This window comes from Urocitellus parryii, chromosome 6 (genome assembly GCF_045843805.1).
Source record: "Urocitellus parryii isolate mUroPar1 chromosome 6, mUroPar1.hap1, whole genome shotgun sequence".
Classification (NCBI taxonomy): Eukaryota; Metazoa; Chordata; class Mammalia; order Rodentia; family Sciuridae; genus Urocitellus; species Urocitellus parryii.
In genome coordinates this window covers 109,472,341-109,485,688 of record NC_135536.1, presented here as the reverse complement: position 1 = coordinate 109,485,688, position 13,348 = coordinate 109,472,341, and the positions used below count along the sequence as shown (strand labels likewise).

Sequence of the window (13,348 nt, the reverse complement as noted above, 5' to 3'; positions counted from 1 at the left end):
TAGACTCAAGTGATCCTCTCGCCCCAGCCTCCTGAGTAGCTGGGGCTATCGGTGTGTGCTGTCATGCCCAGCTTGTTTTGTTTTATGTAAGAAGCCCCCTGGGTATTCTTTACAATGTACTGGGCCCACAGCTAGTATTTGTGAACCTCTGGAACAGCCACTCTATGCCCCCTGCTCTGACAATCTGGGGTCCTATGTCAGTCTTTCCTCCTTGAGGATGGGGAAGTTGGTACCAGAGTAGCCTCTAGTCACCCCAGGTCTATCCTTTAGAGGTCCTCAAGAATTGAGATGGCCAGTTGCTATAGTGGCCCATGACTCAGGCAAGCAGAGGTCAGAGGCCAAGATGCTGGTGCCCTGCTATCCGAGCTGGCCCATGCAAAAACCTGTGGCAATTACCACAAAATCCGAACCTCCCAGCTTCACTCTACCCTGCAAATGGGGCTGGGCATGGAGCTGAGGTCTGTTAAAAAAAAAAAAAAAAGAAGGAAACTTCCACATTTCTCAGTTCATAGAGACACTGTGTTTGAATGTGTACAGGGACTTCTGCAGGTATACACTGCAGAACTAGAACTCAGGTCTCCTAAGGCTGTCCAGCCCCTTGATGCTTCCTACTAAGCCTCAATGTCTGCCAACTTGAAATCACATTAAAAATATTCTTTGGTCTTCAAACTTGTTTTGAATAATTTGCAGGCAATACAAAACTACTAAAAAATCTGAAAGATGGCACCAAGTTGGTCATATGTCTATTGCCCAAAAGAGAACTACACTTGGAAAAGACAGTAAAGTTCAATTTCTAAGATACAATGTTAGCTCCAAAGCTATTTGTGTTCTGATTAACCTGGACTCAGTCCATCACTTTATTAAGTCCCCTGGATTAGAGGTGACTAGTTGGCAGGCCCTCACACATGCCACTATTCCCATTCTTCTTCCACCTATTCCAAACCTTTCCATCCCTAGAAAACTATTACTTGATTAAAAATGAAATGGCAATGGGCAAATTTGTTAGTTCAAAATAAATTTTTAGATGATAGAATAATGAAATCACATCTAAGCTGGAACTACATCCTAGATCATTATCTAGTTATGTGACTCTTTGAAATTGTTAAGCACCTGCTCAGCCCTGTGTTAGTCTCTCTGAGATGAGATGATACAACCAGCATTCCAGAAGCTACTTACAGCTAAGTTGATGAGCCAAAACTACAACCAAAGACCCATTCATTCACTGATTCTTCCACCCCACAAACCTTTATTACATACCACACCAACTCAGCCTGCAGTGGGGGAAGGTGGGACAAAGCATGAGAAATGGCCTCTGTCCTGGAGCGGGGCTTCCTGGGGCTGGCCTGGCTTGTGGGTCAGTCAGCAGCTCCTGTGGGCAGGTCAATGCCTGTGCTGGTGATAATGGCAGGCAGGCAGGCTCTGGCTCAATAAGGGCCTCTGAAGGTTATACTTGGCCAGTTCCCTGGTGGAACTGGATCCTGGCCAGACACCCTGGCTGGCTCTATCCCCAGCCCAGCAGTGGGGTACCCACCCCAGTCCAGCCTCCTGGCTCCTAATGGTGGCCCTCCCTCCTGCCCATTCTCCTGAGAGGAGAACCTGTCCTTATAAGGCCACCCACTCAAGAGACATGCATTCTGTGTCCTCTGGGCAGCTGCCCATGTGATGTCATCTGCTGTTTTATTGCTCAAGACTTTTAACCTATGGTTTTATTTTTTTGTCATTAAGAAAATGTTTCCAGGTTGAGCAAAGACATTAACTGGGTGTCAGATGAGGGCAGAAAGATGGAAGGAAGCCAGAGACCCAGGACAGGCCAGCCTGGGGGCATGGCTTAACCACAGATTCCAAATACCCCCAGCAGCCCTAGTATTCCAAGGACTCCAGCAAGCCTTGTGCTGACCATTGCCCCTTATTAAGTGACACTCAGTATAGTTGGGAGAATGTCCCCTCAGATATAGTCATCTTAGTGGTTGTCCAAGTGTCCTGTCATCCTCAGACCAGGGATAGGCACATGTCACATCCACACAGAGCCAGTGGGCCTGGGCCTATAACCTCAGAACCCTGGGGGCACTTGATCTGGCTGTGATCAGGAGTGGACACAGCTCCTGGAGTCCTGAAGTCTGCAGCTGCTGGGCTCCACCCTTCCCCAGCAGGCGCTCTGGCCTTCCCAGGAGCTAAGCACTCAGAGTTCTTCCAGGGGGATCCTGTTCTCCTTAACTTGGCCAAAGGTGGTTCTACCTGCTGACAACCAAAACACCAACAGGATACAGTGAGGACAGGGACACAGGCAGCAACCAACTGGGGTAGAATTTGTCCTGTCTCCCTGTGAACCTGGGGAAAGTCTAAACTTAGGGAGGAAAAGTTGGGCCCAGACTGTCTGCAAGGTTGTGGCCTCCGGTGGGCAACTTCCATCCTGGGCCTGTAACTGCTGAGGGAACCCTCCTTCCTACTGTGAGGCCCTGGGGACAGACACTGAACCTGCAGTCTCTCTGCCCCTGAGCCTGACACAGCTTATAGTTAGGACACTCAGGTGTGTTTGCTGAATGGGAGAGAAGGAGGAAAAGAGGGAGAGAGGGAAACCCAGGAATGCTGTCCCTCTTTTGGGGAGCACGTGGCACATTTTGCATGGCAGCAGAGTGGAGCGGAGAGAAGCCTGGGTCATGTCCCTGAGCAGGTCAGAAGCAGTGGCCACACTGTGGTGTAGCAGGTCCAGCTGAGGAGAGGGGTGGGTGCTGCTGGTCAGGAAAGCCACCACCCCTGCCCTGTAATGAGTTTTGCTCTGTCACCCCAATCCCTGCCATATGGGGGCAGGTGGCCAAAGAGATAGCCTGGAGGTGTCCAGAGCTGTTTGGGAGGTTCAAGGTAGGAAGCGAAGCTAAGAAAAACATTTTTATATCCTCAGGGGTGCGGGACCCTCAGGGACCTTCCAAAGGAATGACACTTCATCTGTATCTTTGGTCAGACCCAGCAGTGGGGAGGGCTCTCTGTACATCTCAGGTCAGAGGACAGGGCCCTGCCCCTGCACCTCACACACCCCTCCCTCCCACCTCCACCAGAGGGAGCATTGCTCCATGTCCCTACTACAGTGCCAGATCAGGGTTACATTCTGGAGACAGTAAGTATCCTAACAGGAGGAATGGCAGGCCCCAACCCCTCCTTAGGGCTCCCTCCATTGCTACCTAATCACCTTCTCCAGACCAACTGCCCTTGCCTGAGGGTCAAGATTCTTCTGGTTTATTGACTTTGTGGGCCCAGCACTGTTTGTTCTAAGCTCTTTTGGTGTGCTATATTATCCTCCCAACAGCCCTTTGAGGTTAGGCACCCGTATGCTCACTGACAGAAGCCCATCTGAGATCCCAAGAGGTTAAATTGCCCAAGGTCACACATTCTAGAAAGTGCTAGAACTGAATTAGAATCCAGAAAATCTGAGCTAGCAGTTGAAACATCCCTGCTACCTCACTGGCTCCCGTCACAATGGGGCCCTCACCTGGTCCCATAGCAAATATGGACATCAGACAGATGTCTTCTCATCTTCAACGACAGACACAAAGCAACTCAGAGAGGGGATGTAACCAGCCCAAAGTCACCCAGCAAATGGGTGACAAGGCTAAACATGAAGCAAGGGTCTCCAGAGCTCTCACTGGGGAGCCTGAGGACCTCTTGGTTAAAGTTGGTGAAGGTCAGGTCTGGCTGTCTGGTCAGGGCAATATAGAGCCAGGCTCTGCCTCAGGGCTGGTGCTACAGTTCTGCCTGGTCCCTCACCTGGAAAGGGATGGCAGAAGCTGTGTACTCTGGAGCTCATGCCTCTGGTTCTGTTTCCATTCCCAGCCAATCTTCAAAGAGCTTCTAAAGGTCAATTTTTTCCCCTCAAATTCAAGTGTTTTGGGAGGTAAGGCCCCAGCTGCCAGTCACAGTCACGGAGGCACTGCCCTTGCCCAGAAGACATTCCTCTGGTTCCCATCACCGAGTAATCAGGCCAAGGCATGAGATGGACATATTCCAGTATCCTTTATTGTGCCCAAGCCTAGCCACTCAGTGACACATGCCCATAAAGATGGCCAGAAGGGACAGGGCACACATCCAGCAAGCTCCAGCCAGGAAAGAGATGACAACTCAAATCAGGTCCTCAGGGAAAGTTGAGGAATGAGGCCATTTACAAAGAGTGAAGGGCCACTCCAGGAACTGCAAGAGACAGCCGGGCTCTCACCACTCCTAGACCTGAAGGAGTGGCCACCCCAAGCCGGAGACTGAGAGGACTGCACAGAAAGGGCCACATGTCAGGTCCTGTGATTGGGTCAGTGGAAGAAAAAGCACAAGACAGCCACACAGAGAGGGAGCTGGGAAATGAGTCCCCTGACTTCACACTCCCCCCTCCCTACTCCAGCTGGTGCTCCCATTGGGCAGCTTCCAGGGGCACTGAGCACCTCTGTCTACTGCACTCACCGCCTCAAAAATGTGCCATGGCTCCCCATTCCTGTAGAAGAAAGCTCAGGTTCTCCTGCCAGGCATTCAAGGGTCCCACACTTAGGCCCCAAGCCACCTCTCTGGCCTCGAAACAGCAGGTGCTTCACATAATCTGCACAATGACTGCATAAGGTGAGTACTGCCATCATCTCTGTTCTATAAAGAAACCATTTCCAGTGATGCAGCTGGAATGGGAACCCATGACCCCCTGAAGCTGAGGCCTGGGCTTAATGGTTCTGAGCGCTAAGTACCAACTGCAAGGCTGTGCTCCACTCACCAGGCCTATGCCCTCCTCACAGCAAGTGCTCCAAGTGTGAAGAAGAGAAAGGAGCACGGAGAGGAAGATCACATGCTGATGGGTAAACTCTCATTTCACATGTGTATTAACCCTGTGGCGTAGGAATTAGCTCTGTGTAGAGTTGAGAGCCCTCAACTTCAGAAAGATTAAGGAACTTACCCAAGGTTAAACAGCAGTCACTCTCAGCCAACATTTGACTCCCAAACCAGCTGGCTGACAGGCAGGCCCTGGGTCTCTCTGCAGAGGATGCCCCACAAGACCTTCATTCCCTTATTTCCATCCCAACCCAGTGCTAGCACCCTCTCTGAGCACCTGGAATTCTCTCTGCTAACCAGCACTTTGGAGTTAGGCACATCATTAGAAAGCCCCAGTTAGAATGAAAATAAGTTACCCCGAAAGAGAAGCATACTGAGCCAATGGCCTTGGGCCACTCTTAGAATTGGCGAAACTGTGTGTGTGTGTGTGTGTGTGTGTGTGTGTGTGTGTGTGAGAGAGAGAGAGAGAGAGAGAGAGAGAGAGAGAGAGAGAGAGAGAGAGAGAGATTGTGTGTGTGAGGCTTTGAAGGGCCCAGGTACCCAAATATCACTGACTTCTTTGTCTCTCCTTACTGAATCAAAGCAAGATGCTAAGAGAACAGGACATAATAGGAGTGAGTTTTACTGGACAAAATTAGAAGTATGGAATCCAAGTTGGCAGGCCTAATGGGTCATTGTGGGGAATCTCCCTCTTGGGTGTCCTGGCAGACAACACAAGAGATCAGCATGGTATGAGGAGAAGAGGATTCTAGAAATGTAGAATTTAGCTCAGGAATTTAGCTCACACTGCCTGCTGTATGCCCTCAGGCAAATACTCGGTCCCCCTTGACCTCATATTCCTCCCCTGTGAAAAGAGAGGGGTCAGACTAGACGTTTGTACCTTGCCACCCAATAAAAGACCCCTTTTACCTTTCTCAGTTGCTGAGATGCCAGAGAGGGGCTCCCTCTTTTCAAGCTCCTCTGCTCCAGCTGGGGCCAAAGCCTGCAGACTGTGGAGAACATTGCTGGGTGGAGACCTCTTCCACCAGGGTCCCACATCCCGTGTCCATGATCAGGATGCTCAGAGGTGGCCTGTCTTCTGACAGCTGAGTCTCCCACCAGCACAGTTCATTTTCTGCTGTTCCTGAGAAGTGACAGCAACTTGAAGCAAAGCAATTAGGATGAAAAAGAGGCCCAGCTGCTTGGGGCCAAAGGAAAATAAACAGATAGGCCCTGTGTGTACTCCACCGCCAAGAGGAGCCATTCTTCATGGGATGATTAGCATTTCCAATCCCAGCTTCTTCCCCTCCCTTGAAAGAAGAAAAGTGACCCTTGAGCTGCTGCTATTTTCAGATCCTCTCTTCCCAGAATGTCCTGAGGACTTGATAGTTTGTTTCCTCATGGAAGTCTTCCCCTGGCCACCTGCCCAGCAGCCCTGCCAGAAATGGTACCCCTCCCCTCTGAAATCTGATTCTTGTCCTGTACCTCTCCTGTGGGTTTTCCCTTGATTGATCAATTGACTCATTCATTCTCTCTTTCAACAGACATAAATTGGACACCATTCATCCATTTGACAAGTTTAAGCCCTTACTAGTTCTAGTCACTGTTTTAGATCCTGGTGTTTCAGTAGTGAATGAAACAGATGAAAATCTCTGCCCTTGGGCCAGGGATGTGCTTTGGTGGCAGAGCACTTGCCTAGCATGTGAGAGACCCCTAGGTTTGATCCCTTGTGCTTTAAAAAAAAAATTCTGCCATCATGGAGCTCAAACTTTAGTAGGAGGATCAAGTGAAAATATAGCATGGAAAATGATGATAAATGTTCTGGAGAAAAACTATCAGGAAAAAGGAAGAAGGAATGCAGAGAAAGGAGAGGAAGATTTTAAGTAGGGAGGTCAGGAAAGGCCTAGGAATCAAAGTGACATCTGAGCAAAGACCTTGCAGGAGGTGGGGGTGTGAGCCAGGTGTCTAAGTGAGGGAGGTGCATGCCAGGTAGAAGGACATCGCTCAAGGACCCAGAGCTGGGAGCGTGCCTGGTGTGTTTTAAGAATAGCAGGGAGGCTGGGAGAACGTGGTAAGAGGTGAAGTTGGGAAGGAACGGGGTGGAGAGACCCTGAAGAACTTTGGCTTTCACTCTAGTGGATGGGGAGCCCCCCACAAGGGTTCTGTCTGGAGGAGCAACAGGTCTGACTAGCATCTGGTTAGGAGGGCTCTGGCTGCCATGGGAACAGGCTGAGGGAGGAAATCATAGAAGCAGGCCAGGGGCGTGGGGCAGTGTGGGAAGGCCTAACTTCTGCCTAACCTCTGTCAGGCAGCTACATAAACAAGGCAGGGTAATCTCTAGGGAGAGGAAAGCTTGGGGTGCAGGGTATCTAGAGTCAGGGTTAAGAGAAAAGCTTGTGAAAGACTGGACAGAGTGCCAGAAGACATTTTGCAGGGTGGCCACAAAGGGTCAGAAAAACGTTCCCTGTTGCTTTAAGCTCTGTGTGTGTGTGTGTGTGTGTGTGTGTGTGTGTGTGTGTATATGTGTTTGTCAGGACAAATTTTTCAGTTGCCTCTGAGCTAGACAGAGAGATTTAAAAACCAAAGCCTCTGGGCTCAGTAATTCCTAAGAACCTCTGTAATTTGCCTACCTGCCCCTAGTTTGTGCCCCAGAATATGTTCTTGCAGTGATCAAGTCTAGATGCCAGGGTATGAGAGGCTGAGAATCCCTTGTCCTGGGTTCAGGTTTCTGCTCTTCAACTTAACTGGCTGTGTGACTTTGGGTGACTCAGGCTGGCTTTCTACTGGTTTCCTCACTTTACAAAACAGCTGTGGTAACTATCCCTGCCAAGGGCAATGGAGACAGACACTGGCTATGGGGGGAACTACAGTGCCTTAACTCTGAGGACCCCTGAGCCAGAGAAGGTGGGATGCTTCTGCAAACTTCTCCCACCCTTCCTGAGAGGGAGGGAGTCTCTGTGAAAGTGTAACTCCCACCCTACCCCATGGCCAGTCATGGAAACCCTCTTGAAGTGGGCCGTTAGTTTCCTGGCTAGGTCCTAAGGCGAGGAGAGAGAGGAGAAAGGGCTGGATCCAAGGCAGCTGATGAACCAAAAAAGAAGTAAGGACAGAGAGAAAAGGATGAAAGGAAGGAGATGGAAGCCGGGCCATCTCAGAACGTCAGCTAAGCAGGGATGCAGCACAGAAAACAAACATGTAGCCTTGGTTCAAAGTTGGGCTCTGCCACTTACCAGCTGGGCCTCTTCCAATCATGTGACCTTTGGGTTGGGGGGTGGTTCTTTGAGAGGAGGAGCAGGAGTGCTGTGGAGCTGTCTAGCCTTGAAATTCTTAAATACTCAACTAAGTGAAGTACGGGAAGGCTCTGTATGAATAACTGTGCTATTATTATCATGCAGAAAAGAGCTCAGGAAGATTCCTCAGAATGAAGGAAAAACCAAATCCAGGGAGCTCGCCGAGCAGCCGGAAGTGCAGCCACACAGAGTTCTGTGAGTGAAAAAGCCTGAGAACTGATCAACAAGCACCTCCATGTCACAAATCTCACGTGTTCAGCACTGGCAGAAGGCAGGAGCAGGGGGAAGAGTGCTCCGCAATGTTAAGAAAAATTACCGTAACTTGGAAAAAATGCAAAAGGAGGACTGCCGTCCTTCAGCGTCACTCTGGGACAATGCTGAACAGTGAAGTGCTATTTAATTACTAAGGGGCATGCACCTTTGTTTTAATAACTCACCGTGGATTACAGTTGAGATCATGTGAGGCCCTGTACTAACTCATGGATGCCTGCACAAGTATGTGCGTGCATGTATGTGAAGATGCAAAAGATTTTTTTTTCCAGGAAAGAACCACAAAAATGATGGTTTTATTGCCCAGAAGACATTGTCCAGCAGAATCTCTAACTTAGCAAACTTATTTCAGCATGTTTTTGCCAATTAATTATACAAATTCCTATCTCTCAAATGTTCTTTTCAACCAGCTTTGCATTTTTTTGGTCCCCTTATTAGCAAATGAAGAAATTATTGACATGATTTTTAAAACATTCTCTGACAGAACCACAAGTGAGGAACTAACTCTGCTGTGCTGTGTGGCTTTGGGCCAATCACTCAGCTTCTGAACTTGCCAATCTCATCTGCCTTATAGAGGGTACCAATGTCCAGGATTGTGGTGGTATGAATGGGGAGATGGATGTGAAAAGACTTTGCACAGCATTCACAGGATACGAAAGTCAGGGTTTATTGTTAAGACTTATCAGACTAGGCTGTTCCAGGGTTGGAAGGTCCGAGGCTTCTGAGGGTAGCATTCTCCAGGCTTGGGATATAGGTCAGGGGAAGAAGCTGCGAGGCTATCTGACACTAGGCTCCATGCCAATGCTGTATTCTTCACTTCTGATGAGGCCAAACATTCCCATGGGTCTCAGGTTCTGGACAACAGAGACCACTCAGGACTACTCAGAGAAGTCTGCCCAAGTCCACAGACGGGCTGAAGGGCTGGGCAAGCATCTGCCCAGAAGCCAGGACTGGGTATTCTAAAGGAGGCAAGTCCTCATCTAGCACTACCAGCCAACAACTCTAACTAGTAGACCCTACAGCCTGGGTTCTTGCAAGCCCTCATCATTTTATTCTGCAAGTAAGGAAGTGCCCCAGCTCAGTGATAAGCACAGGATCTCTGCCCTTACTATATCTGTGCATGTGTGTGGCTACACACATGCATGCACACACACACAATGGTGTCACAGCCAGGGGTCCGTTGAGCAATGCAGGCAGCCAACATCAGGAAAATGAGGAGCTGGATCAGCCTCCCTGCAGAAAGGAGATGGGTACAGAGCTGACAGAGGAAAAGGGGGAGGATAGGAGGGGAAAAGGAAGAGAAAAGGGAAGAAGAGGAAAAGAGGAGAAAGACATTCTAGGCCCAGGGAATGGCAGGAGCAGAGGCTAGGAGGAGAGAGATGGAACCTGCAGACTATAGTGGAAGACATACAACCAAAGAGATAAGGCAGGATTGGGCTCATACCTTGAGTGAAGTCATGGGGGTTAACAGTCCACTGTCCCTGTGGTGATGGTAAAAAAGGGGATTAGCAAGGGGCTTACACATGTGTGCCCCCTCCCCCGATGTTCCATCTCCCCAAAGGGAAAGTAGGAAACCCTTTCTCTCTTCCATAGCTCCCACTCCAGGCTAGGCTGTTTTGTCTGCTACAAGTTGGCTCAGTCTCACCCCATCCCTAAAATATCTCCATTGTCAACTGCTTGCCTTAAAGGCTGGGCTCTCAGAGATTTACCATCTACTCCAGTCTTTCCCAGCTCTCCTCCTGAGCTCTCAGTATCTATGAACTAAACCCCTCTTTTCAAACAGTATCTTATCTGTCTCCTCCTTGCGACTTGTATAATCTCCACCTTCCTGAATATATCTCTTCCCTTCCTTATTTTTCCTTTACCCTGCTTATTTCTTCAGTAATTCTTTTGTTATATTATGGATGGTTAAACAAACAAAAACATGTTGCCAGGCACAGTGGCACATGCCTATAATCCCAATGGCTCAGCAAGCTGAGAAAGGAAGATTGCAAGTTCAAAGCCAGCCTCAGCAAGGTAGGGAGGCCCTAAGCAACTCAGTAAGACCGTCTCTAAATAAAATACAAAAAAGGAATGGGGATGTGGCTCAGGGGTTAAGTACCCCTGAGTTCAATCCCTGGTACCAAAACAAAAAACAAACAAACAATTTAAAAAAATAACAACATGTTGCTTTGTGGATGGAGACAAGTATGTGTAAACTTTGTTGTAACTGTTCAGTTAGAATTGAGTTTTTTGGGGGCTAGACTCAAAGCTTTGTGGACCCCTGCTTAGCAACTACAGCTCTCATTGGGCCTAGCACTGAGTTGGGAAAATGATAGGCACCTAATTTGTGCCTACTGATTGTTAGTTTGGCTAACAACACTTAACCTGCTCCTAGCCATGCTCAGTTGCTGGCCAAGTCCACACACAGGCTGGAGGACTAGGCAAGCAATAAGCCCGGATTATTCAAATCCTAACCCTCCTACCCCTTTCACTGACATCATGACCCACCATCTCTCAGCAGAGTCTAAGTGATTTGAGGGCTCAGACCCCCGTGTCACTGTTGCTCCCTGAGCTGCTTGGGCATGTTCACACCACCAGAAGGCTCAAGAACAGAGTCTCTCGATAGGGAACATGAAATTCCCAGGAACTTCTCAAAATCAGTCTCGCACACTCAGCCTCTGCTCAGGGGAGACTCAGGGTGTCCTCTCCTATCGCCAGCTCAGGGCTCACAGTTCTGGCAACGCCGTGGCCACAGGCCCCGGAGCTCCAGGGGGCAGCCTCAGGAGAAAGGTCTGCAAAGAGCCGGGCCGGGGAAAGCCTATCTTTTCGCTGAGCAACCGCCAGGTGCCACCCTCGATGGCGTACAACAGGGTGACCACGCGGTTGACAGTATAGACGGTGTCGCCACGCACTACCGCAGTGAAAAGTGCTCCCTTGCTGTTGACAAACTGGCCAGGTAGCTCCGTCCACTGGCCCGTGGTCAAGTTGAGGCAGTCGATGGCGCAGTGCAGGAAGTCGTCGGAAGGTCCATTGCGCACCACGTAGAGACTGTCACGATGGGCCACCATGAAGTGGCCGTAGCTCTGCGAATGCCGCAACTCGGCCACCGGCAGCCACGCGTCGGTCCGCGCCGCATACTCCACAACTGCGGTGATGTCTGCCGGCCGCCACAGGCACACGAAGAGGCGGCCACGCGCTTGGGCGCAGGGCACCCCTGTGGCCGGCTGTGGCAGGTCAGCCATGAAGCTCCAGCAGCCAGTGGCCGGGTCGTAGCATTCCACCGAGCTTATGGTCATCCTCTGGAACTCGCCTCCGATGGCGTAGAGACGGCCGTCGAAGCCCACCAGTGCCGTGTCATAGCGTGGCTGGTGTGGGCTGGGGAACTCGCGCCACGTGCCTCCGTCGGGGTCGTAGCAGAAGCCCAGCTCCACCACCTCCTTGCTGGGGCCACGCACGCCACCCACAATGTAGAGTTTGTTGCCCAGCGTGGCCACTCCTGCCAGCATTGTGCTGGCTTCCAGGGGCAGCGCGGCCAGCGTACGCCACACGTCCTCCTCCTCGTCCAGGTAGCACATTGTGCGTGACTCATCTTCCAGGAAGCCAGGAGCAGGCGTGTGAGTGCTCAAGGCCACATAGCTGCTGGGCCGCAGGGTCGCCACATAGGCGCGGGCCTCGGGCAGCACCAAATCGGCCGCCAGCTCGCGCTCGCCATCGCGAATGAAGAGCGCAGCGCTGTGGAACACGTCTCTCAGGCCAAAGGCGGCGGCGGCGTCGCACAGCAACGCACAGTTGTCCGACGTGAGGCTGTGCTCCAGAAAGCGCGCCAGCTCCGGCGCCTGCAGGAAGGCGGCGCACTCCACCGCCTGCAGCAGCTCATCGTCGGCCGCCAGTGCCGGCCGCTGGCCTCGCAGCACCTCCAGCGTGGTGCGGAAGCCACCCGCGCTCAGCGCGCCCAGGCGCACCTCTGCAGCGCGAGCCTCCCGCATGCCGGAGCGGAAGAGGCCGCGGAAGAAGCCACAGTGCTCCACCAGCAGTGCCTGGTCAGCTTGGAAGAGCTGGCCTCCCACCCAGACCTGAACCGGGACCTCAGGGCCCCGCGGCATGGTGAGCCAGAGGGGCGGAGGTTGCCGCTGGGGACCTGGATTCGCCGAACCACCGACTCTGGGGCTACCCTGTACTGGGAAAAAAACGTCCCCCAGGGATATAAATACTTCCCTGGCTAAAGATAGTAGGCACATGTGATGTGGTGGCCCGCAGGCTGGATGGCCCCGGGCCCAGAGGGCATCAGGAGATCCGTGTGGTCACCTCCATAAGAGAAACCGTGATAAAAGTGACTATATACTGAACATCTACAGCATGCTGGACATTGCGAGGCCACTTATAAAGATACCCCGTTTAACTCGCACCGTATCAGCTGTGTCACCTTGGTACAAAGCAAGTACCTTAACTCCTTGCTTTTCAGTTTCCTCATCTTCAGAATGGGGCTATTTAAGCGCCAGTGAGGGTACACGCCTATAGACCCAGCTACTTGGGAGGCTGAGGCAGGAGGATGGCAATTTAGCAAAGCCCTGTCCCCAAATGAAAGATTTTTTTAAAAAGGGCTCAGTAACAGAATGCCCCTGGATTCAATCCCCAGTACCACCACCCTCCCCTGCAAAAAAAAAAAAAAAAAAACAGTGTAGGGGAGGCAATAATAATAATAACACCTATTTCATTGTGTAGAACAATATCTGTAAAGCATTCTGAAGGAGGCTCACAGAGTTTAGGTGAGTTGTCCAAGGTCATTTAGCTAGGAAGAACCAGAGCAGGATAAATATCCAACCCACCCCATCAGCTCAGAGGGGGTGGGACAGGCAAGTTGGAGGGAGAGGCAGAAGTTGAGCAAATTGAATGGTCCAGGATTCTAATGTGTCCTGAGCTTCTGGCCCTGTATTTGGAGCCCAGTCTGTTTTGTTTTTTGTTTTTTGGTTTTTTTTTTTTGAAATGTGTGTGTGTGTGTGTGTGTGTGTGTGTAAGCTGCAGATTGACACAAT

General features: G+C 50.8%; 1 protein-coding gene and 1 long non-coding RNA gene across 6 annotated transcripts; one reads left to right on the top strand and one right to left on the bottom strand.

The window, feature by feature from the left end:
• Positions 1 to 3,060: 3,060 nt before the first annotated feature.
• Kbtbd13 (kelch repeat and BTB domain containing 13) lies at positions 3,061 to 12,748 on the bottom strand. Of its 5 annotated transcripts, none has more exons than XM_026384913.2 (3): positions 10,824 to 12,748; positions 9,778 to 9,814; positions 3,061 to 5,917 (listed from the first exon to the last, which is right to left on the bottom strand). In XM_026384913.2, exon 1 carries the CDS (start codon positions 12,551 to 12,553, stop codon positions 11,042 to 11,044), a length of 1,512 nt encoding a protein of 503 aa, XP_026240698.2. In that variant the 5' UTR covers positions 12,554 to 12,748; the 3' UTR covers positions 3,061 to 5,917; positions 9,778 to 9,814; positions 10,824 to 11,041. The 5 variants fall into 5 exon arrangements, with proteins under 5 accessions (XP_026240698.2, XP_077655794.1, XP_026240697.2 ...); XM_026384912.2 differs by lacking the exon at positions 3,061 to 5,917 and adding an exon at positions 8,976 to 9,566; XM_077799668.1 differs by having other exon boundaries at positions 9,778 to 12,748.
• LOC113180085 (uncharacterized) lies at positions 5,911 to 9,591 on the top strand. The gene is made up of 2 exons (XR_003300417.2): positions 5,911 to 7,677; positions 8,169 to 9,591. It is a non-coding gene; the product is annotated as an uncharacterized LOC113180085 (long non-coding RNA).
• Positions 12,749 to 13,348: the final 600 nt, after the last annotated feature.